Below are 24,979 nucleotides of genomic sequence, written 5' to 3'. Positions count from 1 at the left end.
ATATTTCTGTAATCCCCATGTCAGCCAAAGGATTCGGCAGGCTTTTTTAATTTAAAAAAAAAAAAAATTCAGGCAGGCTTTTATTTTGTCTCTGACACGGAAACACACGTCACGAGCTTCTGCGTCTCTCAAACAAACAAATCACGCGCGTTCCTCTCTCCGCTCTACGGACGTGAAGTTATAGGCAATTTACTTTTCCAAACAACGAAGCAGTTTTAATGAACAGAGGCCGGTTTCTCAGTATATTTTAAAACTATGTGAGTTTCCTTTACATTGATGCTTGAACGTGTGCTCGCGCTTCTAAATCTTCACCAGTTAATAAATGAAACTGAACTAGCAACTGATCCTCAAACCAGCCTGTGACTCATTAACATCATAGTAAGTGACTTTAATCATTCATAACCTCTCTGGTGTATTACGTTGTTGTAATGAGGTTTGTTAGTATGTGTAGCGTGAAGTAAACAACAAGAACTCGACCTTGTTTACATCACCAGCAATTAAACGTTTGTTTACATCGTACGAGCTGACGTCTTGTCACGTTAATTGTTTTAAAGGCACGGTAAGAGTGTTGTCATTACCAAATCCAATATCTTTAGTATACTGAAGCCTTTCATTGATGTAGTTGTTCGCTTTCTCAAAGGTAACGATGGCAAAAAGAAGAAATGTCTCCAAAATAGTGGTGGCATGCGAGTGGGCATCATGTACTTTCAAGAGTCCAAGCATGGAGGAGTTGAGTGATCATATGTCTCTACATCTCAAAGAGCATCTTGGGGAAGGAGATGCAATGGAGGAACTGGGTAGGACATTGTAATGCATGCATATGTAGGCAAATGAGGCAGATCTTTAATGCAATGTCTGTGACAACATTTGAATTGGTTTAAAATCGTAGTCAGTGCATATGTATTAGGATGATTTTGTCTGATATCTTGTCTGTTATAGAGGATTATCCGTGTCTATGGAGGGGCTGTGAGTTCCTGGCGATGGGAAGCCAAAGTGAGCTGATCGCTCATGCCCATTTCCACATTTTCCACAGCAAGCTGAAATACATTGGGACTCAGCTTCTCGAGTCCCACCCCGAACTGCCTAGTTGCACTCAGGACCTTCACAGCAGCAGCCTAGTCCCGGATGTTTCTGAGGGATTCGTCTGTCAGTGGCAGCACTGTGATGTTAGTGTTGTAGCACATTGATTTCTGTTTTACGTTAAAGGAATAGTGTACCAAAACATTGAAATATGCTGAAAATGTGCTCAGGCCATCCATTATGTAGGTAAATTATATATATATATATATATATATATATATATATATATATATATATATTTTTTTTTTTTTTTTTTCATAGTAACAGATTTAGAGAAATCACTTGCTCAGCATTGTATCCTCTGCAGTGAATGGGTGCCGTCAAATTGAGAGTCCAAACAGCTGATAAAAACCTCACAGTAGTCTACTAGTAATCAACACGACTCCAATCCATCAAGTCCTATTTCTATAATGTTGATTTCTCAAGTGAAAAAATTCAGGCATGTCTGAATCATTAGAGAAATATGCACATTTTAAGTGCCGAATACAAACAAAATCAGTCCTAAATAAATATGTTAGTGGATTTTAATTTGAAAGGACAACAGGGGATGGACTTTCTCCACTGGATGAAATGTTATTATGGATTATGTACAGGTATTTTTGCCCGAACTGAGGGTTTAAAATGAAAGATGAACATGTTATTTTCTATGGCACCCATTCGCATCAAAGGATCCATTGGTGAGAAAATAATATAAAGTATTACTTTTTCTGAAAATTCCTGTCATATTCACATAAACTAACAGTCACCACTTATAAGCTACGGTACTACTTAATATTGTAGAAACTTAATTTTCTGTAAAGTTGCTTTGAAATAATTTTTATCGTAAAAAGCGCTATACAAATAAACTTGAATTGAATATAATACTAAATTTCTACAAAATGTTCTGATGAAGAAGCAAGCTCATCTACATCTTGGATGGCCTGAGGTTGACTATATTTTCAGCAAATGTTCATCTTTGGTTGAATTAGTCCTTTAACGTAGACATTATACAATGAGTTTATCTATTATTTATTTATTTTGCTTTATCAGAGCTCCTTTAATAACCCTGAGTGGTTCTACCGTCATGTTGACATGCATGCACACTGCACTGAGCTCCAGCCCCTTCCTGATCGACAGCAGGCTCTCTTCTGCAGCTGGTCAGGTAGGCCCTGAAAGCAGGAATGCTTCACCAGTGTTTCAAATGTTCCTATGTCAATAATTTTTACTTTTTTTTTTTTCAGGCTGCGATGCTTTCTTTAAAATCAAGTACCGCCTACGTGAGCATCTGCGCAGTCACACACAGGAGCGGCTGGTCGCTTGCCCCACCTGCGGCTGTATGTTCTCCAGCAATACCAAGTTTTTCGACCATATCCAGAGACAAGCAGAACCAGAAGGTCAGTTTATTAAGGATAGTTTCTCTTCACTCACTGACCATATAGCAACTCCGATGTTTAAGAATGTCCATTAAATATCACTTAAGTCTGTAGTTGTTTTATATTTTATTACAGATTCTCTTACATGTGGACATTGTGACAAAGCTTTTGCCAACGAGAGGCTTCTGAGAGACCATGTTCGTCAGCATGGTGAGGCAATTATTAAGGGAGCGTTATTTGATACGTTTTCTGTATATAATTTAATTTCAATTTAAATAACAGTATTTTCATGCTACTAAGAGAAACAGTGTGTAGTAGTCACTGGCTTGATTTGATGACGCATAAACAGCAATAAATGATTTTGAGACAAAGAACATCTGACTGTACATGAATCATTACATAGAAGTGATCGCAGATTAAGCATTAGAATGAACACAGTTACTAAGATGTTGTGGTAATCTTGTCAGATTGGTGTTTTACAGTAAAAGTGTTTACTGTGGTCAGAGGTGGTCTTTCACTGCACTTACGTCATAAAATGGCAAAATCTGAAACGATTCATTTCAGAGCTTGGTTTCAATAAAAGCTGTTTTTGGACTTACGAGGGAGTTTTGAGCTCTTAAACTTACAGGATGTTTTTATAGTACAACAACGTCAAAAGATCAAGGAAAGTTAGATTTCTCAAGTCATGACCCCTTTAAATTTATTGGATATGAAGTTGTGCTTGCACATTTCCTGATTTTACATTACATTATAATGTAATGTACATTTATAATGTAATTCTAAAATATAGATTTTAGTTTCAATGTTCTGTATTTATTTTTTATTTATTAAGTATGACATTTTTATATCAGTTATAGGATGAAAATAATTATCAGCTTATGATTATTAGGTAGAATGTCATGCATCCCTAAATTTAGGATGCTTCATAAAAATAGACATCTGAAAAATAGTTTTGTTTTTTAAAGATGCTTTGTATGTCATGTCATATTTATTTATATAGTGCTTTATTCCGCACAGATTCAAAACAGCTTCACAGTAATGAACACGAAAATTACAGTTTTTTTGATTATTTTATTAATGGTTTTAAAGTATTGTTAAACAGACAGAAAGAAAGAATAAAAGGTACAGATGAACAGAAAAAACTAAAAAACAAACAAACAACAAAACAGATGGACTGCCTCAGTTATGAATACAGTTGAATTATTGAATATTATTGAAAATACTAAAGATAGACATGGAAAAAAAGATAGAAAATAACAGTATTAATAATGTCTTTATACAACTCAGCTTTGTTTACATCCAGTAGTGTCAGTTGTGTTATATATAATCCTCAGTTTCTTCTACCTTTTTGTTTGTTTGTTTGTGTTTTTGCAGTGAATCATATCAAATGTCCTCTCTGTGACATGACCTGCACGTCTCTTTCCACCCTAAAGATCCACATCAAATTCCGTCACTGCGATGAGAGGCCCTTCCCATGTGACTTCTGTGAGAGCAGGTGGCTGCTCAGAGTTCGCACACTGTCCACATACACTCAGTGAAGTGCTGAAGAATAGATCTCTTACATGTAATGGTTTGACTCCTTCCTTTTAGCTTCAAGAACCAGCATGATCTGCGGAGACACATGGAAACACACAATGAGGGAGCAGCGTACCGCTGCACAGTAGAGGGCTGTGGATACTCTTCACGCATGGCACACACCATGAGCCAGCACTACAGACGAGTACATGAGGTCAGCCAGCAGCAGAGGGTGCCATAACCCCAGCCATGTTTCATGTTTAAAGGAACCGTTTTGAGCGCTGCTGACAGCATTTGATTCAAAATGTTGATTATTACAGGAAATAATTTAGCCACATCCATAGCGAAGTATGAAACTAGTGTGATAGTGTTTAATGGCCTTGTTTGTGTAAAGACTTTCGTCGGTTTTTTAAATTTACAAGTTTATGCACTTGTACAGCTCAAATCAAAATATTTTTACTGATTTATTTTAGTGCTTTAATAATAAGCTTTGCATTTCTGCTTTTTTTTTTCACTTACTGACCTTTTCACTTTTATACATTTTAAAAATGATTCATTTGTTTACTTTTTTGTGTGATGATGTGTTCAGTTGTGTTAATCATCTTTTACACACACATTTTAGATTTTATTTTGAGTAATGAACATGTTTTTCACGGTTTTCCCTTTTTATTCTTACCTTAAAATAACGTGTGATATCTGTCTGCTATAGGACAACATGGTTCCGAGGTATAAGTGTCACCTTTGTGACAAGACCTTCTCTTGGTGTTACACTCTCACCCTCCACCTTCGAAAGAAGCATCAACTCAAATGGCCATCTGGACACTCCCGTTTTAGGTATTCAATTAATAGTATCTTCAAGTGTATTTACTTTCTTCTGAGCTATTCATTTGCCTTTGTGTACTAAAAATTGCTTGTTGAACAGGTACAAGAAGGACGAGGATGGGTATCTGCGGCTCAACATGGTGCGTTATGAAACTGTAGAGGTTACAGAAGAGTTGATCAAAAACATGGCTGAAAAACGCACCCCTCGTAAGGTCGCTGGTTCAACCAATCACTCCAAGGAGCCCATAGTGCATCTCGACAGCGGGAATAGCACTCCCCAACACTCTTCCTCACCCTCGTCTCCTTCCTCATCTTCCTCAACCTCAGAGCTCCTGGAGTGTACCGACGGCAGTGGATTAAAAGGTGATGAAACATCTGTGTATTGTGTGTTGAACACTGTGACTGAAGTCAGTGGGGATCCAGAGGAAGAGGCCCTGCCCGGTGGGCCATCAGGGGCCGTTAGAGCTCTGACTGCAGTGGCTAGAGGTCTAGGAATGGATGTGGTATAATCTCATACCTATCAAATACAGTTTCATCAGAGATAATCTGTGGAGGAATACACAACCTGTTTAACCTCAGTAGATTAAGCATTTTAAATTTGATCTATGTTATTATAAACTAAAATGCAAAGTTTAGAGGATGATGTATGGCATCATCATCTTTTTTTAAATTTATTTCTAGCATTTTGCTAGTGTTTTATTTTAGCTTTTTACATGATCTCAGATGTCTAATACATATCTGTAAAATGTTCTTTCTGAAAGCTCTATGTAGCACTTATTTCTTAGTGTTTTACAAAATTTTTACCTTTTGATATTTCTAGCTCTGTTTTAAAATATTGTCATTTGCGTGTATTTTTTATTATTATCAAGAACAATATGAGTTTTTTTTTACATAAATAGCTAACATATAATTAATTTGTGTTGATATTTGTTAAATAATTTGTATATTGTGCTGTATTGTTCCATTGTTTCCTTGCTATTCTTGTAAATAGTTGTGTATTTTTATATATTTTTTTTAATCCCTTTAATTTCAAATATATCATTAACATTCAAAAAGAACAAGTAAAGTCGTTTTTTCTCAGAAGTCATTTTAATAAAGTCATTTTTTGTTTTGGGGGGAAAAAAACTCAACAAAAAAACATTTCCTTCACTGTACATTTCATGACTACACTTTGTTTCACATGAAGTGCTTGACATACACGAGTCCATCAGATTCTGATGAAGTCCAGTTCACCGAGTCTCAGTATCTCTGTGCGGGTGGAAAACAGGTCTGTCTGTGAGAGGGGTCATCCGTCTCGGAGACCCTGGACGTGCTGCCAGCATTGGGAAAAGTGGGTGTGGTTGGGTGTGTACGTAAGCAGCAGGTAGAGTCCTACTGAGCGAGCTGTAATGTAGGAGCCCTGTGCTGGGGTAAGCGGCTGCGAAGAGTCCTGGAGGCAGTAGTTGAGGATCCAGTGCAGTATGATGCATAGCCAGTAGGCGGCATCGCTCGCTCTCTTCTCTCAGGAAGGCCAGGCGTTGTCGTTCCTCCATTTGACTCCTTTGCTCCAGGACCATGGACTGCAGAAATGGCTCTCGTGAGTACGCAGGGTGCCCCATCATGGTACGTTGCAGGGGGTCGGTTCTTATTAAGAGGTCCTTGCCCAAGGAGTCCCTACGAGGAAGATCTAAACCCCGGTAAACATTCCGCATAGACTCCCAGTGTTGAGGCAAGTAAGGCAGCCTTTCGGCACCAGGTAATGGTCCCATTCCCAGAAAAGGTGACACCAGCCTAGTTCTGTCAAGACCAGGGTGGCCAGCTGCGATTCCAAAGGATGGCAAATGAATAGTTGAAAGAGGTGAATGGTTAATAGCAGAGGCTCTGGAATCCTGCCATGTTTTTTCCAAAACTTTCTGGTGTGTTGTAACCTCACGGTCCTGGTCGTCTTTCTTCTCCTCCTTCACTCTCACCTTGCTGCTTTTGGCATGGGTTTCATACTCGACTCTAATCTTCTTCTCAGCTGGCTCCCAGGGTTGGCTATCACTGTTTGGCCGTTTGAGATCCTCTCTCTGCTGCTTGGGTGATGAACTCTCCTTTTCTGCCGGCTTGTCATCAGTGGGGTGCTGCTCACTTTTCACGTCCTTTTCTCTTTTGTCACTTTGGATCTCTTTGTGTTTTTGCTCCTCAGTTTCTTGAGTTTGTTGTGGAAGCTCTTGGGCTTGTGTTTTCTCTCTTGGCTGGTCCTCTTCCTTGGGATCATTTCGAATGGAACTTTTTAAGGACTCTGTTGGTTGTTTGTTGTCCAGTGCAGTATTTCTGATGGGGGACGAATGCTGTCCATTTGATTTCTCTTTAGGTTCCCTGCAATGATTGAAAAACAAAAAAACATTATCTATTTGAACTCTTGATCAGGAGGTCATCTCCAAGAATTCCTGACGAGGTAGGTTATTTAGGACCAGTGGTCTCCAGTCCTGCTAATGGAAGCTAATGTCCTATGGAGTTTATCTCCAACCTGCCCAAACTCACTTGCCTAGAGGATCCTAAGGTAATCCTGAAGATCTTAATTAGCCCTTTTAGGCATTTAATTAAAAATTAAGATAAACTCTGTCCGACTAGAAAAAAATAGCTGGTACGTACCTTTCCTTGTCATCTTTGTTCTCTAGGGAATCTTTCTTATTTGCTGCTCTGTCTAGTATGGAGGGAGCTCTCTCAGTTTCAGAAGGCCTTGAACAGAGAGGGGGCGTCGGGAAGGATGGGGGCGTCTGCTGCAGTCTGTTCCAGGACTCAGGTGGTCCGCTTGAAGTTGGCACTGTTTTACCATCTTTAGTCCCATGTGCTGCACTTGGTGCTGTGAATGATTTTTATCATCAGTCAGAGGAAGATTACTTTTTTTAAAAAAACCTACAGTAGAAGCAGATCCTTTCATGAGAGGATAAATGATGTCCTTACTTATTGATGGGTTTCCTAGTCCTCCAAAGGCAGATGAACTCAGTATACTTAGGCCTGCAAAGGTGAGTGGCTTATTAAGAGACTCTACACAACAAGGAATACATTTTTGATTTTGAGCAATAATGTTGATCTAATGTCTTACCGTGATTGGGGACTACACTGTTGAGATTGTTTGGGGTATGCGGTGGGGATCCATAGGGGGAAACTGAAGGGTGTGTGGGACCTAACAAGACAGATGCAAATACAGATGAGCACAGTCCTGTTTCTGTCAGACTTCCTCTTATAAAGCTTATAAAATTGATGTTTTATATAATCAGAGGACACTGCTTGCTTATATCATGGGCATTCATTAATGTTGACACTGACAGTAGTTCCTAACTCAGTCCTGTTCCCGAAGGGCCAGCGTTCTGCACAATATAGCTCCAACCTTCCCTAAAATACCTGGAAGTAATCCTTCAAGTAATCCTGAAGTCTTTGATTAGCTCAGATGTTTAATCATGGCTGGAGCTGAACTCTGTAGGACATTGGCCTTCTAGCAGGAGGACTGTACTACCTTCAAATCAATGGAAAGGAGCAGGTTGATAAGAATATACCTAGTGTTAAACCATAACCATATAATCTAATTGGTTGATGGGATGTTATTTCTTGGACCAACAACTTGGCGATCCAAGAACATCATATTTGGCTAAATTACAGTGACTAGTGTGGATTTGATCCATGCTGTAATTCCTACCTGCATTAGAGAGGATGGTGGAGGGACGGGGTAAATCACGTGGCTGCAATCCCATGAATCTTGAGCCAGGCGATTTGTTCTGAAACTCAGGCTTAAACCCAAAGTCAAACTTATGTGGCTCCATCTGCTTCTGTAACCCCAGGAATAGAAAATGGTAACTTGCAGATTACAGATAACTTGACCAAAACTAGACATATTTAACATCTTGAAAAAGAACAGTCGTTTATTTTGTGCTTACCTTCATTTTTTGCTGATGATGGTAAACTTGCCATGCAATGTGGACATGCATTGCACACCACTTCCCAGGTTTCTGAGAAAAATATAAAAAAGCAGTGAATGATGGGTAAAGAATTGAGTTTCTGATTTACAAGTTTAATAATGAAGTTGAATAATCACATGCAAACATTACCTTTGGTTTAGGACACATGGGGTCAAGAAGCTAAAAAAAAACAAAAACACATTATCCTTATATTTTTACAATGTTAGACAGAACAGCTGTAAATATTTCAAGATTTGTGTGGCTCAGATTTTGACCCATGGAAACTTACTCTGGAGTCCTTCTGTAAAAGTTGGTGTGCCACTGATCCTGGTCTTGGCACCACCTCTAGTGGGTTGGAAGCCTGCAAATACAACATTTGTGAATACTGCATCCATATTTATTTAAATTATTATCATCATCACAAATCCATAAGATGTGCTGTTCTTCCTCAGTACACATTCTCTCTTGTGCAAATAATAAGTGTGGCTGGTTCAACCATATACTTATTTTTTCTGCTCGCTCTTTGTGGGAGGTCATCTCAACTCAAGAAAAATCAAGTTATTCACAGGCTTCTATCAGTGTTGTCAAGGCCTTTTAAGAATGGTGGGTTTTGAACAAAACAGAATGCTAAGAGACAGAGTGGCAGGCTAACCTTGGGTTGAAAAGCTCCCTGGAGAGAGCTGAATGGTCCAGCAGGTGGAACCATTGGAGGTATTCCAGTCATTACTGACGGATAGGACGGGACCAACTGTAGCGAAACAGCGGGAAAATGTCATTAATGTCAGGAAACAAAAGTCTGTTCATGCTAATTTAGGACACAAAAGAATGTCTGTTTCTGGCCTTTAAAGTGAAATCAAAATTGGCCCTATTTCAGTGAAGCACAATGTTGAACTCAAGTTTACATCTCACAGTTCAGTTTTTTTTAAGCTTCTGTCACCGAATAAAAAATTACAATGGTAAGTAATGACTCACAATAATTTTCTTACAATTGCAGGTTTTGTCTCATCTTAGAATTGTGAGAAACAAAGTCAGAATTGTGAGATATAGATGCAGAGTTATGAAATATAAACTCGTAATTGAGAGGGGAAAAATCATAATTGTGAGATCTAAACTCAGAATTCTGACTTTTTTCTTGAAATTCAGTTCACAGCTTGCAATTCGGACAGTTTTTCCTCAAAATTCTGAGTTTACATCCCACAATTCTCATTTTTTATTATTTTTTTATTTTTTTAAAGCCTAGCCACAACTCTCAATTCCACCATTTTCCCCTTGCAATTGCAAGTTCATATCTCACAATTTGGCCTTTTCTCAGAATTGCAAAGAAAAAAAAAGAATTGTGAGGAAAAAAAGTCAATTACCTGTTTTTTTTTTTTTTTTTTTTCTTTATTAATTCAGTAAAAGAAAAATGCCACTCAAATCAAAGGCCATTATGTGCACAAGAAATATAACTTACACTGTGTCTATGGAAGGTGTCCACTTTAGCGGGGTATTTGTCAAACTGTAAGAAAAGCGATAAAGAGACCTTAACTTAGCAACTTTGTACACTGCAACTGGTAGAATTTTGAAACCCTGATTATTATGAGTATTTCTCCTCACTTGTCTGGCAGGGGTACGCACCAGTGGTGCTGCTGGGCTGGGCATGATGGAATGGGAGAAGGGAGAGAAGGTGTGCTGATGTGTGTGTTGGTGTGTGTGCTGGTGCTGGTGAAATTCCGTGCGCAGGTAGGCCTGGGGACCTGGTGCGCCTCCTCGATCGACAGTCTGGGAGGCCAGGAACCGAGAGTTTAACTCCTGCCGCAGTAGGTCATGATCTAGAGGGCACGCGGCAGATCAAATCAGAGCACAGCTAGAAGATATGTAATTTATTTTTTCAGACTGTTTGTTGCAGCTGTACCTGTGTAGGGAGCAGTTGATGGTGCACTGGGCACTGGCAGAGCACTTCCTGTTAAGAGGGGAGGAGGAGGAGGCAGGGCTGTCGTCGGGGCAAACATGTCGAGGTGTTTGGAGACAATGTTCTTCTTTACTTGTCCAGATGCACTCCAAGTTCCCAAAAGTGATAACAAACAGCTTTTTCTATCAGGTTTCCTTTAGTCTTTCTTGGGTTCTAAATGTCTCCTCCTCGTGGCATTGTGCTCACTGTTTTCTGCTCTCGCCTTTGTGGTGTTAGCGACATCAGCAAGACCTGCAGGTCAAAAAAATACTGAGTCAACACACGGTAGACTAGGCCAGATGATCGTTAGAGAATCCTCATACTCAACAGCGCTTCAGTCACTTTGAGTACAAGAAGATTACGTTAATTGCCTTGGCAAACCTCACTGTCATAATGCTACACTCTGTGCCCACTTCAATCTGAGAAGACAAATTAAACCCCACAAAAAAAAGAAAAGTCACTTGTGGAAAAAATGTATGCAATTTTAACTTATGTTGGTATCCACCTTTGTGCTCAATTCCTGATTATTTTTTTTCTTGCTGAATATCCTGTTTAGGTCATAAATATGTCACACTGTAGAAGAAATGGGTTCACACCAACATAATAATAAGCTTTCTCGGACTATTACCTCACACATTTATGAGCAATGATTAGCAATGAGCGATACCACTCAAAAGTAAGGGCCAGTAAGCAAAGACAACAGTGTAAAATAAGGGAAGCAGATCTTGTAAAAAAAAAAAAAAAAATTAGAGTAGGGATATCTCTACTTTTACAGCATTAGCCTTTTCATGACTGCCATACTGCAAATGATGTTGGATTCACCATGACATTTATTGATCCCCCAGAGGCGGGGGCGCTAATAGTGAATGCAAATGTGATAAAGGGGTGAAATCCCTTAAGGATTCGCCCGTCTATACAAGCTGCAATTACCTCCTTTTGAACAGCACTCATGCACATAAAGCAAAGCTGTAAATCTCTTTTGTGTAGAGCTGTCAATTTGGGCCTTTTCTCCAGTGCTGCTGTATCTATAGTGAAAGGTCTTTTGAGAGCCCATAATGGATTGCTAGCTTCTCCAAGGGGTAGACCGCCTTTCCTGAACACCAGGGGTCCACGGAGGAGGGAAACACAAGGAGCAACTTATTCGCTCCAAATCCCTGTTTGTATTGAACAGGATGACACAGCTGCAGGGGTCATTCAAACGCTGGGAACAGTAAATGTGTGGAGAAACGCATTAAACATGAATCCCAAAAAAGTTTAAAGGAGCTTGCAGAATGCAATGCTTCAGAAACTTCCAGATCTGTAATGAGATGAATGCTGGAGGAGACTTTAAGTCTCCAGAGAGGAGAACAGACTAGTCGGTAATGAGTGGTAGAGGCCACATGGCACAACTGGTTACAGACTAATTGAGTAAAGCTAAATAATAAGCACAGAGTCCTTAATAGACCCTGGGGTCATAATGGCACTGGGGTTTAAATCTAATTTGCATCCTGTTTAATCAAAGCGTGAACAGCGTGTGCTGCGGTTCCCTTCCACCAGACGATGCAATAACAACGAAGAAATGAAACCGTGTGGCCTGTGTTTATAAGATTGGTTTCGCTTAAACTGCTTGTTTTCAATTAGTGTCATGGCACGGTAATGCTCTATTTTGATGCAGGTCAGGAATTAAGCTAAGCCTCTTTTCGGAGCTGTCAGGCCACCAGCACATTTGTCTTCCAGTGTCAGTTGGCAGATCCCTTCCCCGAGCCATTTTTGTCATTCATCAAGCCCATTACTGGCCTAACCCTTCCAGGCATGCAGAAACCAATGCTCTAATCCCGCCATTCTCACAAAGACATGATTAGCTGGAGGTTAAACACTCGGGTTCTTTAAATGTTGTCCTTGACAGTGTGCCAGGGGAAAGCTCTAAATCTCGTGAAGGAGAATTTGAGGGAGCTTTGTGTGCATACAAAAGTAGACAAGCACGGCTCAGGCGGAGCACAGGTAAGCCCTCCTAAAAACTCCTCATAATCTTCGAACCATGAGCATGTTTACCGTAGCCGTCCTGCTGTGGTTTGCGCTCACAGATGGTGGGAGACGTCTCATAAATCATCCGGTGGCATCAAGGGTCACGTGCGTTATTGCTAGGGCACAGTTGGCAGATGACTCAAACTGAGAAACAGTTGTTCTTATGTGCTGACAGGTTCCCACACAGTTTTTAGCCTGCCGTGAACGAAGCCCACTCAGCTAAGGTGCATCTGTTCGGCTACACCTCTTTGGCACTTCAACAATCTCGACAAAACCACTTTGTGGTTAGATTTCATCAGTGTGGGTTTGTATCGCTGAAGTGCGCTAAGACAAATACTCAAACTTCTACATTCAGTATTAGTCATCAACTGAAAACAGCTAAAAAAGCTCCTACCTCTGTTTCTGCACTCTAATAGGTCCACACCTCTGAATCGTGTAGGAACTAGAAATGTGTCGTTGCAGGCGGTCCAGGCTGTAGTCTGGCGGGTTTAGAGAGCTGTCTCTGGTGCAGCGTTCAGCAGGCGTTCAACAGCTCTTGAATAAGACACAGGGGAACAGTATCTCTCTGTATTCTCAACTTGCCGGTCTGTCTGCAGGATCACAGTCTGTGGTGTTGGGTATCTCACGGACTAAGCCAACACTTTCTCTACGGCCGGGCTCTCTCTCTTACTCTCTATCCGTCTGTCTCTCTCGCTTCCAGTTAAAACATCAAAGCAGAAAGCCAACTGGGGTGGTATGCACAGGATTTTCATGCTTACTGTGATTTTATAGATGGAATCAGTAATACGGCTAATTTTTAGCTATGAAAGTGGGATCCTACACATCTTTTTTGTTTCAGTATTTTTATTTAACAAAAAAGGTAAGCAATAAACACTACTTGGCAACAGTTCACCATAATGCCAATGATGTGTTTTCTGTGCTTTTTATAGGAAAAATGACATCTCTGCAACGTCTCAATGGTTTCTTCTAGCGAAACATTAAAATATGTGCACATAGATGTTCAGGGCTTGCTTATTAAAGGGAATGCAACCGAGATGTTCATTACATCCCGTGACCCATAAAAGTGTATTTCCTCTGGGATAAATGGAATTGGTAACACTTGATTTTAAGGACCAATTCTCACTATTAACTAGTTGGAAATTAGCATGCATATCACCAGCATATTGGCTGTTTATTAGTACTTATAAAGCTCATAGAATGCCTTATTCTATAAAACCATATTTTAGATCCCTTAGTCCTACCCCATAAACTTAACAACTGCCTTACTAACTATTAATGAACAGCAAATTAGGAGCTTACCACAGGAAAACTTTTTTAATTATTAGTGAATATGTGATTCCATGGATTTATTTTATAATAATCTCATTTTTTTCAGAAAATATTTTCAGATATTTCCACCCCTCTGTCTTTTCTCTTCAGTTTTAAAGCTTTATATCCAAATAGCTTGTAAAAAAAGTGCAATTCCTCCTCCAAAACCACATTTCATCGGCCATATAAAGCATATGACAGACTCCAGCCATATTTGAGCAAGTCATCTCTTGTTATTATAACGTAATCGCTTTCACAAAAGATGACGAGGAAGGCCAGTTCAGGACACAGGCTAAGGATGTATAAAATGCTGTGAGCTAAACGTCTGCGTTCTCCCACACTCAGTACAACAGGCGGTGGTGCTCGGCGTAGACCGGTTTCATTATTCAGCGCTCAGGTTTCGTTCAGTCTGGTATTAGTGATGGGGATGTCTCCTGATGTCTGTGGGATGTGTTGTTCCTCCTGCTTCCGAGAAACCCCTGTTAAACAATCAGCGGCGTGGAGGACAGTAGATACTCGGTTCTTCAGACTCTTAACGCAACATCACTGATGATAAAGGGCTTGTTGTGAGTCTTATCACAGTGGTCAGTCACGGCGGTGACGTCTGTGAGAGCTGGGGGCAAAGTGAATGCTAAAGTTGGATAGTCAAAGTGTTTATTTGAGTTGTGCTGAAAGCTCCAAACAGTCAGCTGTCTCGCTGATCTCTCAACAGCGCCGATCTCGGCTAAACACGATCCCCCGATGCTCGGGCCCGTCCCGGCTCGGGTTACCCTGCGAACAATGCCAACTCTGTTCTGACTGCATATCTCACAGACTTCGTTGTACTAACATGTATACCTATGTCTAACGGACAGGGGATGAACAGATTATACTTCGGCCTTGAATAGTTTCACTTCTACTTTGAAAGTGATCATGGCTGTGAAATGCATTCTAGGCCCTGTATAGCATTTAATCTTAACACAGCCTTAACAAGCATCCCCAGAACGTGAAAAACCCTCTATCCAGGCCAGTCACTGCACATCGGTCAGAATCGTGGGCTGAAGCAAAGACAGCTCTGTGAAGAGCAGTTCAGTTATTCCTGGCAGGAACATGTTATGGCTGTGAGTGCTGAGGGACGCTGTCAACTTTTGACAGCCGAGTGTTGGGCGAACAGATTACTCAGCTCCTCAGCGATCCTGCTCATATTAGCGTTTACAATACACAGCCATAACAACAGAAGGCCAAACACAGTCGAGTGCATATGGGTGGTTCTTCAGGGAGGGAAATTAGGGCTTAAGGCTTAACAGGCTTCTCAAAACATTGCTACATTTTGTGTTCACATCCTTCAGTTATCTTAGACAGCCAATCATATTGCAGATTTAGCTGAATAAAAGTCTAAAAATTCCTTCATTTAAGATCAGTGCTTAAACATAAAGCTTTATTGCACATGGGGAGCTCTGTACACAGCAGCAGTTTGACAGAGGTCGTGACCCATCGGTCCAGAAAACTGGTGGCAAACCTAGGCCCATGCTCAAAAAAGGTGCTAGACAGGAGCCTCCAAAGCAGCCGCCCTGACTTAAAAGAAATACATTCCATTAACTATTGCTGGGGCCTGTATGAAAGTAATCTGGTTAAGTTCTTAAGTGCCTCCAATTTGATTTCAGCACTCTTAAGAAGCAAAAACTGCATGAAGTAAATGGTGATGAGTGACATAGGGAGAAACAAAAGTGGTTTTCATGAATGCTTCATGACTGAAATGTGTAAGTGTGCCTATAAAAATAAATGCATGACAGATAATGTCTTGTTTTTGGGCGGGCTGGCTGGCTCGGGAGTGATCGACAATCTATCCAGTTAAGGAAACGATCAACCGCATGTACTTGGCCTGAATCCACCCCCCACCCCAAGTTATTAAGAGGCTAATTGGCTCTAAGGGTATTGCGTTTAAATCCTACACTCAGTCCAGAGGATTTCTCATCATGCCATCTGCCTAATGCAAGTATAACATCTCTTTTATATGTTTTGTTTTGTGATTCATCATATATCAGAACACAAATGTCACAATGCTGTGAATCTTTAAATGTGGAAACATTCTTAGCATAGAAAAAATGAAAGCAATGAATTGCACCTATCAGATATCTAAAAATATATGACAAGCTTTAACATCCAGAAGGTTAGTTTATATTTCTTGTGACGAAGTTTAGATATGCACCACAAATCACGTGTGATCTAACTGAACGCAACACCAGTTCAGCTGCATAAGTCAGTAGATTTATTTCCAATACATAAGAGCTACACACAATATAAGAGAAAAGTAGACATACAAATGCCCATTAGAGGTTCCCAGAGGATTCTGACTCATTGGAATAGGAAGTGATGTGATGACACTATCATTGGTTAATTGAGTCTATCTATCAAACCTATCAATATGTGTTATATATATATAATGCCTACTAATCAAGCAAATAAACACAATGCTAAAGGCATATTTAGTAATGGGGTTGTTATGAAATGTGAAGAGGTTTACTGACCTTCATTTGGAGGGAGGGATGGGGGCTGTCTCTATTTGTCAGAGCAACCTGTAATATTAATAATTTTCAGTAAAAATTCTGTCATCAACCACAAGAGGACATTGTTTCACCTCTGCAGAACCTGACGAGCTGCTTTACTCTTTCAAAGCCCCAATGCTTTTTAAAAGCAAATGCACAAACATTTTTTTCCATGCTTCATAACATGAAACAAACACATGGACAAAAAGAAAACACACGAATGTTTCTAGGCATGTCTCAGTTGTCTCTGTAATATCTAAATACACAGCAAGAACAACCAACCTAAAATCAAATCTTACATTAGTGAAGACCTGTTTATTAGATTTTTTAGAAGCACTTACCCAAAACACCAATGATACGATAAAAAGAGGATGATAAACTCTCTCGCCCCTCTCAGTGTCATCCAAAATAATGCAATTTTCTATCCAACGCTTTTCAGAGTTCAGTCACTCCAGTATCAGAAGTTGCTTCCTTACATGTATAAACAAAAAAGATAGGTCCCTCCAAAATCTAGGAGTGTTTATTTTTACCCTTTGAATATCAGGGCATGTATGATGTTGAACATGTCCGTCCCGAGCCAATCCTTTCCAAAGACTGAATCGGTATCCAGTAAAATCCTCCAAACACAGTAAATGTGATGCTTTGAGCTGCTTCACCTCCAACAGATTAAGCGCAAATCCAATCAAAGCAGGTTTGTGATCATACAGGAGATCCTTTCCAGAGCGTGTCCGGCTTCACTCAGCTCGGCTCGAGAATGCTCCCTCAGTAGCGAACCGTGCATTCCCCTGAGCCCTCCCTCAGCGGACACTCCCACCGCCTCCTCAGCCCTGAGAGCGGCACCCTGGTGACAGAACAATTACAACACTCTCCTCCTCTCTGCTCAACCCATGCGGACAGACAGTCATCCTCTTAATTACAGACCCAGGATAACCAGAGGGAACAGGCGACATGTTCACAATGCTGATGAGACACTTCCACCTCAAAAATGAGACTTCACTCTTATTGGGTGACGGTGTCGGCTCCAATTAATGCTTCTGTGCTGGTACGCCATCCTGCTTCTTCTGTAGGGTGAGAAAAGGACAATGAGATTTAATGCAGTAGTTGCATTTGTATAAACGCATCACATAAATGTGTATGTCATGCACACCGTGCTGCGGAATTCTTGGTGAGATCAGCCAATCGTAAACTCTTCGTCGGACAGAGGGTTGTGTATGTCAGCGGGAAAAGGGCATGGTGAGATGATAAATCACAAGACGGGGTATTATCACAACAGATGTATCACATAATTTATTAGAAGCAGGAGGCACGTGAACGCTCCTGCTCTCTTCAGCCTCATGTCTTCCGTTGCTAATGCGGTGTCCTCTCTGAACCGGGGATGGGCTCTCTTGGGGAGATAGCAGAAGACTTCAAAGTACACAGCCCGCCAGGACCGCAGGGAGGTCTCATTCACCCGTTGCCCCGTTGGCCCTAAGGGAGTTTCTAATTGCATTTCACAGGCCCTGAACAAAACAAGGCCTTGTTCAAGCTGAAGCTGGTCCTCCTGCTGGGACGTGGCTGTGATTTGCGACTCCTCAGCGGGATGGGGATCTTCAGCTTGCCAGAAAAACAGTTTCTGCTTCCTTCTTCTGACTGCACGCGCTGGGGCGCCCATAGGAGGATGAATATGCGAGTGGCAGCAAGACTATCCGTCTCAATCTGTGGGTCTGGAGGCAGATGTGTGGGCTTGAGTTAAAAAAATTTATACAGACCTACACGAGAGATTTCAAATCGTATGCAGGCCATCAAATATCATCAAACAGAAGAAGATTGGGGGTGGTCTCTTTTCATAATTTATAAGCTCCAAGTAAAAGCCAATGCACTTCCTACTGGTTCTAGCTGAGCCTGATGTTATAGATGTGCTTTATTATCCTGGCTATGGCAATGTGTCATTCAAAATGTTTGATATTCATAGACCTTTCTGTATCACATGCAAGTTAAAAGATTATGGGATACTCCTGTCTATACAGGTCCTACTTTTAACTACAAAATGAATATTTTCAATACCAGTGCTAATAGTTAGGAATGGTCATTTTCACCCAAATCGAAGTATTTAACAGCTTTTATAAAAAATAACATCAAACATTAATTTCCCCCAAACTGGACTTTGTTCGGGACGAGGTTTTAAATCATTGAATTACTGCACACGACTTTCCGTCATAATCTCATTTAGACAAAATGTAACATTTTAACAGTCCCATTACAGTTTAAGTAATTTCCATAAACCATAATTACCAACGCACAGTGTGTACAACTAACAAAATAGTAAATCACTGCTAAATTGTATCATTATCATCATCATCAAAGGCAGATAATTGGACTCAGATGTGATTACTGAAGATGAGTTGTGGAACGAGGGCTTGTATTAACTCGTAGCTCATTCTAAATCATTTTGTGTAATTATTGTGACAAAGAATCGGTTTACGATATCGTACGTACATCTGTCCCAGCTTTAGCCACACCCCAAGTCCCTAAAACACCAAGAAATCAAATGAAGAATTAGCACACCCAAGTTTTTCATCTGTCTTCTTTTAAACACCGAAAGATTCTTGCATACTCGCCTCAAAGGCAAAGTCATTAGTGCAGATTTGGCCTGGTTGTTTTCACTGATTTTCTGTCTGAAGGAGGAGTAAATTGATGCCGAAGCCCTTCAGCTCCAGTCTGGCTATTAATTTCAAAGAGCACGTTTGGCCCGATGGCCCTGAGAGAGAAAGCTGATTTAACTAGATCATTTTTAATGGGGATGGATTCCTCCATACTTGCCCTTTGGAAGATCTTCTGTCCTCCATAACCACCGGTCTGTATTGGCAAGCTCCTTCTGAGACTATTACTAAGGGCCAATTGGCCTTGAAATGAAATACATAATCTTAATGTACTGGAAGATGTGTGATCCGTTAGCTCATGGAATGGAACGACTCCACACTGCAGGAGTTTTTAGTCCATAAACCGAAATGCTGTCGCGCTGTCAGATCGACGTAGTCTTCGCAAGCGAGCGTACACAAACTCTCATGACAGCCGCTGCTATTTCCAGGGAGAGATAATCAAAGGCATTTGACTTGTGAGAGCCATGGCGAAAGACCAATATTCTTGGATTTCAAAGAGTGTCTAACCACTGAATAGGGTTCCCATTCGCCCTTTCATTGGGATGACACAATGTTGCATCTGCTCGGCAAGGGATAAATTAAGCATGTGAAAGTTTTAGTGAAATCCCCATTTTCCAGTTAATCAAATCTCCCCTAATCAAATTAGGAGCTGTAATTCCCCAGGATGCGTGTGACAAAAGTGTATTATTCCTGCCTTTGGAGCCGCGCGAGAGAAATCAGCGTGAGGCCATTCCCCTCTGCTTCAGTGGCCCTGAATTGAATTGCTCTTCCGACTGACCCGAGCGCAAGAGGCAGGGTCGAGGTAAACTTTGGCAGTGTTTGAGTTCCCAGCTCATTAAAGAGCTGCCTCTGAGACCACCTCCAGAGACTGTTGAGCCATCCATTAATGAGGCACTTGTGTAATTTTCCCTGGACATCTGTGACGAACAGGCTCTCTTCCCAATGCTGCACAAAAAACACCAAGGACAATGCAGCTCACGTTGATGGCTTCGGGAAACATCTAAAATATGTCATGCACTTGCATATCAAATCATCTTCAATCTTACAAAACTGCAGCGATCACCTGTGGGGACTTGTTTTCCACTGAATGAAAAGTCTTGAGATTTGATTGAAGGTCTTGCGCAGAGCTGGCACATACAGGGAGCACAGAAAGTGCCCTTTTATACTCGCTTAGCAGGGCGATAAATAGGCCCATGGAGCATTCGGATGCCACTTATGAAGTGCTCATAACCAATGTGTACCTCGCGGCTTCGCACAACAGCTTCCTTCCAAACCAATTCATATGGCAGCTAATGAATTTGCCACTTCAGACTTCATGAATTGTTTCTTTCCGTTCACTGCGCCCAGTGTTAACACTTCTTTATACGATTCTTAACACCTACTGCACTGCCTCTCAAGGTCACGCTGGCTGAACGGAGAGCTGGAGAAAGCCGCACAAAACCTGAGAGGCTCAATTCCTATTCATTTGTCACATTTGCATGCATGCCTCTATACTCGATCACACAAAGGCCACGGTAGCTTAGCCATTGCCCCCTACCAATTACAAATGAGTCCATTAAGCTGTCTGCATCGGGCCCAGCCTCTTCATGGTAATGGCTTGTGAGATTTCCATCATAATCGCCGGGCTCCCACTGCAGTCGTGAGTGCAGATGGAGGAGGAGTGTGGGTAAAGAGCTATCAAACGGGGCAAAGTGCATTCCTTCAGCTTTGTTTATGTGCAGGCGAACTCAAAAGCCAAAAGGTTTTCTTTAGAACCGAAGCCTTTAAAGATTATGATTAAATTCCCATGTAATTTAGGGAGCTGCACGTGCAAAAACAAGGGCCTTGATACCGAAAAACTGATAACCAATTAATGGTATACAGATATTAAAATAACATTTTGTTTAAATATAAATCAATTTAGGCATCATGACACTGTAATGTAGCCTAGATTATAAAAAAATGGATATTCATTTTGAGATTTAATAAAGATTGCATTGACAGTTTTATCAAATGATAATTTTTAACTTAATAGCAAATCATTTAATTTAATTACCATTGAGTGAGATGGCAACAAAGGCAATCAAAAAGTATAAATAGGCAAAATTTGCATGTAAAGTAAATCCAATACTGAGCGATATGATAAAATAAAATAAAAATCTCTATATCGGTAGATATATTGTGCATCTCTAAGAAAAATGACTAGTGCTTACGTAATCTCTACATCCTGAACTATTAATTAACTTTCATTTTCAATGTCAATACAAAACAAAAACTAATACTGATTATCCTCATTAGTCACTTAATCAAATAAATTTTGATCGTTTTTATATATACTAGACTATTTGTTCTGTCAAATCAAGACAATTGTAGAAATGACGACAACACTTAAGCAGATGGGATGTTTCTTGTGGTTTCAAATCATTTTCCTCCTTGGCTCCAAGATTAAATGGCAGGGGGTGATTTAGGCACCTTCTCTATTAGCGATCTTGGAAGAATAATGTGAACAGCTTTTATTACATGCTGGTTGTTACTCCGACACCTAATTTACAAAGTCTGTTCATGTCTAAAGGGAAATAACAGATCATTTAGACCAGACAATCAATCCCATAAACATGCATTTATCAAGCTCATTTGTGAAGCCTGACCTAGTTCTTTCACGCCATATAACAGGACAACTCTATAAAAGTCTGTTCAAAAGTGGAGGTAAATCACAGCTCATGAAACCCCCCGACAAGTCTCTGCATTTTAAAGCAATCTTGACCCTCAAACCTATGTTATTATTACGATTGTTAGCAAGAACACTCTCCAAGATGCATGTGGGGTTTTACTGATCCAAAGGTTTTTTAGATGGACAATAAGCAAGCCAGCCATGACTTCCAGAGATAGTTAACCCCCCAAAAAAATGTGTTTTACACCCAATGACTTCCATTGCACAGGCAGATGAAACATTCTTTAAAATATATTTGTGTGTGTGTGTGTGTGTTCCACAGAAGAAATAAAGTCATGCAGATTTGGAACGATTTAAAGGTAAGTAAATGATAACACAATGCTCATTTTTGGGGGAACTATCCCTTTAAAAACCAACCCTTCCTGGATAACTGATGTTTGTCATCTTTAAGTCTACAGCTTCTGAACCTGCAACACTATTTACAAGAGTTACAACCGTTCTGTACCAATACGACCCCTAACAACCTATTGCTCCTCTTGCACTAGTATATTTCAGAGAACTCTAGGCTGTCCTCAACTGCTACATGGTGAGAATGATTGCAGCAGATCACCTTGAGGACATCCAGCCCTAATGTAGTGCCCCAGTAGTGGACCATGAAGAAAGATGAGAGGACTTCAGAGGTATTAATCACCACGACAGTGAGAGGCTGAGCCCCCAGCCACCAAGGGCTCAGGATAAGCTTGTAAAAACTGCACGGCCCTCCACAGGGTGCTCGTGTCTTACTTGTTTATGGCAGCGAGTCCCAGAGGACGTGGCAGTGATGTGCTTGCCTCTAAACCCACACTGTCAGGAATGATGTATGACCGTCATTACCAGAAAATATCACTTCAGCCGACCCATGATCTTGCTCAGCAAAGGGTCATATTATCCATGAAGAACAAATTACCGTCCGCTCCGCACATTTAAATTACTAGCAAAAAAAAATTAATGCTAGTGCGGAGATGGTGATATGTCATCAGTGACAATGCCCCCCAGTGTAACGCAGATAAAAACCCACCTGAGAAATCACCATCCTACAGGATGCTAAAGTTCACTTGCGCTTGCTGTCGAGCAGAAGCAAATATACAGGAAAGGTTGTGCACTTTAATTTCCCCCCATTTGAGCAATTCGATTATTTACCCAACAAAGACAGACATGAAATGGAATCTTCAGATTTTGCGGTTTATTATAGAAGCCCGTTTCAATGGAATAAAAAATAATCATAATAATAGGTAACTTTGAATTTACATCTCGCAGTTCTGAGTTAATATCTTGTCATTCTGATTAATTGCTCAAACATGGAAAAAAAAAAAAAAATTGAGAGATAAACTTAATATTACAAGATAAAAAATTCACTACCTTTTTTATTTTCCATAAATAACATTTTAGTCTTCCATAGTCTATCACTAAATTTTAAATATCATATTATTTTTTATATCAACAAGACAAAGTTATCATTGTTTATCTGAATCTAGTTAATTGTTATACATTATAAACATACGTTTTGTGAAAATACATTTTTTTTATATTGAGCTTTAATTAATGAATAATATGCTAGCAGCCAATTATGCCCTTTCTGATATTTTTTGTTAATCTTGGCAGTTTTTCAATGTTTGTATTTGTTAATAGGTGGTTATGTTCATCAGTATATCCTTGTTTTCTCCATGCTTAAATATCATCACCTCAAAGAGCTTTGCCATCTGTGCTTTTAAGCCATTTCAACTCTCTCAGTGTAAACGAATTTTATATATATTTTATGTAGAGTACATTTATTAAAATTATGGATTTGGCAGACACTTTTATTTAAAGCAACTAACTTACACTCAGGGGATACATTTTTATCAGCGCTTGCATTTCCTGGAAACTGAACCCATGACCATGGCATTGCAGAGATGGAAACACGACTTTAAATCATGAATATAAAAATAGATTAAAATGTACATTATACTTTCTTTTCCAAATCTTTCACAGATATTCATATTTAGATTTAATCACTTTTTTTTCATTCTTGCTTTTTTTTAATGCTCTCATATTTATTTTAAATGCCAATAACTGATCATTCAAATTTTGAAAATAATAATAATAATCTAATATTTTGGAAAAAGTACTGTTGAAAAGTTAGCTATGAATATGGTATGATGCACATTTATGATTTCAGCACCAATAATGGAGTGTCAGTGGAGAAGGTGTATTCAATATAAAATGCTTTTCTGTAAATTTCAAATGTAAACATTAAACTGAATTACTACTGATATGATATGATATGATATTATATATGAGGATTGAATAACATGGTTTAATAACCAGCGGGACCAGAACTTTTATTGCGTGCTGCTCCTATGTAATGCAACAGAATTTACAATTAAAGGCACAGCAGCATGGTCATTCTTCACATTCTCATTGCCTTTGGAAAATGGATCCCCTGATAATTAATAACCAAAGAGAAACACGCGGCTGATGAAGAGTATCCATTATTATGCATCATTTACTGTAATAACAGGCTGCTATTTCCATGCAAAAAATGACAAAAATCCTCCATGAATTAGTTTCGAATTTCGCCTGTGGATGTTGGGAAGAGAATAAAGGAGCTTGTGAGTTCTACCACCCAATATCAATTTCAAGGTCCATTTACTTCCTCATCCCTGATCCCTGCCACGCTGAACAGACGGAGACCCCTGAGTGGGCGCATATGGCAGAGGGCTGGGAGTCCACTGGAGCTGGTAATGATGGCAGCGGTGGACTGGTCCATCACCATGCCAGCGCTGGGGCTCCATTTGCGCAGAGTAATTGACAGCCATGAGCTTCCCTACAGAGCTCAAACACCGCCGCCTGCTTTCTGGCACACACTCCCTAATTCACACACGCAGTCTTGGCTGCTGGCTCAGCAGGGGCAGGCCATCCAATTTACAGCTCTGTCCAGCACTGCCCCGGGAGTCATCTCCAGCCTGCCCAGCCGGCCCAACAGAGACTAATGAAGGGCTCCTCCAGCACCTCATACATTATGGAGAGAGCAGAGACAGATCCGGAAAACACTGCCAACGCACTCCGCTTTTCTAAACGGAAAGAATCAATTGGGTTGTTGTGGGTAACTGCTCCCCTGCTATGACACCGCTCTCCATTATAAACAGTGGAGAGAGCACAAACGAAATATTATTTCTGGCACTCATTTACTTCATATTTTATGCATCACATGTA

At 40.2% G+C, this 24,979-nt stretch overlaps 2 protein-coding genes across 5 annotated transcripts; one reads left to right on the top strand and one right to left on the bottom strand.

Annotated features, from left to right (window-relative positions):
- Positions 1-103: 103 nt before the first annotated feature.
- Positions 104-5,489, top strand: LOC128029524 (histone H4 transcription factor). 2 transcript variants are annotated; one of them, XM_052617351.1, is made up of 11 exons: positions 104-378; positions 495-559; positions 641-797; positions 940-1,166; positions 2,110-2,221; positions 2,301-2,453; positions 2,568-2,642; positions 3,807-3,927; positions 4,023-4,161; positions 4,657-4,781; positions 4,870-5,489. In XM_052617351.1, exons 3-11 carry the CDS (start codon positions 647-649, stop codon positions 5,276-5,278), a joined length of 1,512 nt encoding a protein of 503 aa, XP_052473311.1. In that variant the 5' UTR covers positions 104-378; positions 495-559; positions 641-646; the 3' UTR covers positions 5,279-5,489. The 2 variants fall into 2 exon arrangements, with proteins under 2 accessions (XP_052473311.1, XP_052473310.1); XM_052617350.1 differs by lacking the exon at positions 495-559.
- A 338-nt stretch (positions 5,490-5,827) lies between these two features.
- LOC128029523 (autism susceptibility gene 2 protein homolog) lies at positions 5,828-17,749 on the bottom strand. Of its 3 annotated transcripts, none has more exons than XM_052617349.1 (15): positions 17,604-17,749; positions 16,798-17,517; positions 16,439-16,486; positions 10,584-10,871; positions 10,307-10,500; positions 10,143-10,187; positions 9,342-9,437; positions 8,979-9,050; positions 8,840-8,869; positions 8,669-8,740; positions 8,431-8,560; positions 7,840-7,920; positions 7,698-7,751; positions 7,386-7,596; positions 5,828-7,109 (listed from the first exon to the last, which is right to left on the bottom strand). In XM_052617349.1, the coding sequence occupies exons 4-15, from the start codon at positions 10,678-10,680 to the stop codon at positions 5,999-6,001; spliced, it is 2,193 nt and encodes a 730-aa protein (XP_052473309.1). In that variant the 5' UTR covers positions 10,681-10,871; positions 16,439-16,486; positions 16,798-17,517; positions 17,604-17,749; the 3' UTR covers positions 5,828-5,998. The 3 variants fall into 3 exon arrangements, with proteins under 3 accessions (XP_052473309.1, XP_052473307.1, XP_052473308.1); XM_052617347.1 differs by having other exon boundaries at positions 10,286-10,500; positions 17,604-17,748; XM_052617348.1 differs by lacking the exon at positions 16,439-16,486 and having other exon boundaries at positions 10,286-10,500; positions 17,604-17,748.
- Between the last annotated feature and the right edge of the window lie 7,230 nt (positions 17,750-24,979).

The sequence above is a fragment of the Carassius gibelio genome, chromosome A15 (assembly GCF_023724105.1).
Source record: "Carassius gibelio isolate Cgi1373 ecotype wild population from Czech Republic chromosome A15, carGib1.2-hapl.c, whole genome shotgun sequence".
In the NCBI taxonomy this organism is placed as follows: Eukaryota; Metazoa; Chordata; class Actinopteri; order Cypriniformes; family Cyprinidae; genus Carassius; species Carassius gibelio.
Note: the sequence above shows the minus strand (reverse complement) of the source record. Positions and strands in the feature narration are given on the sequence as shown.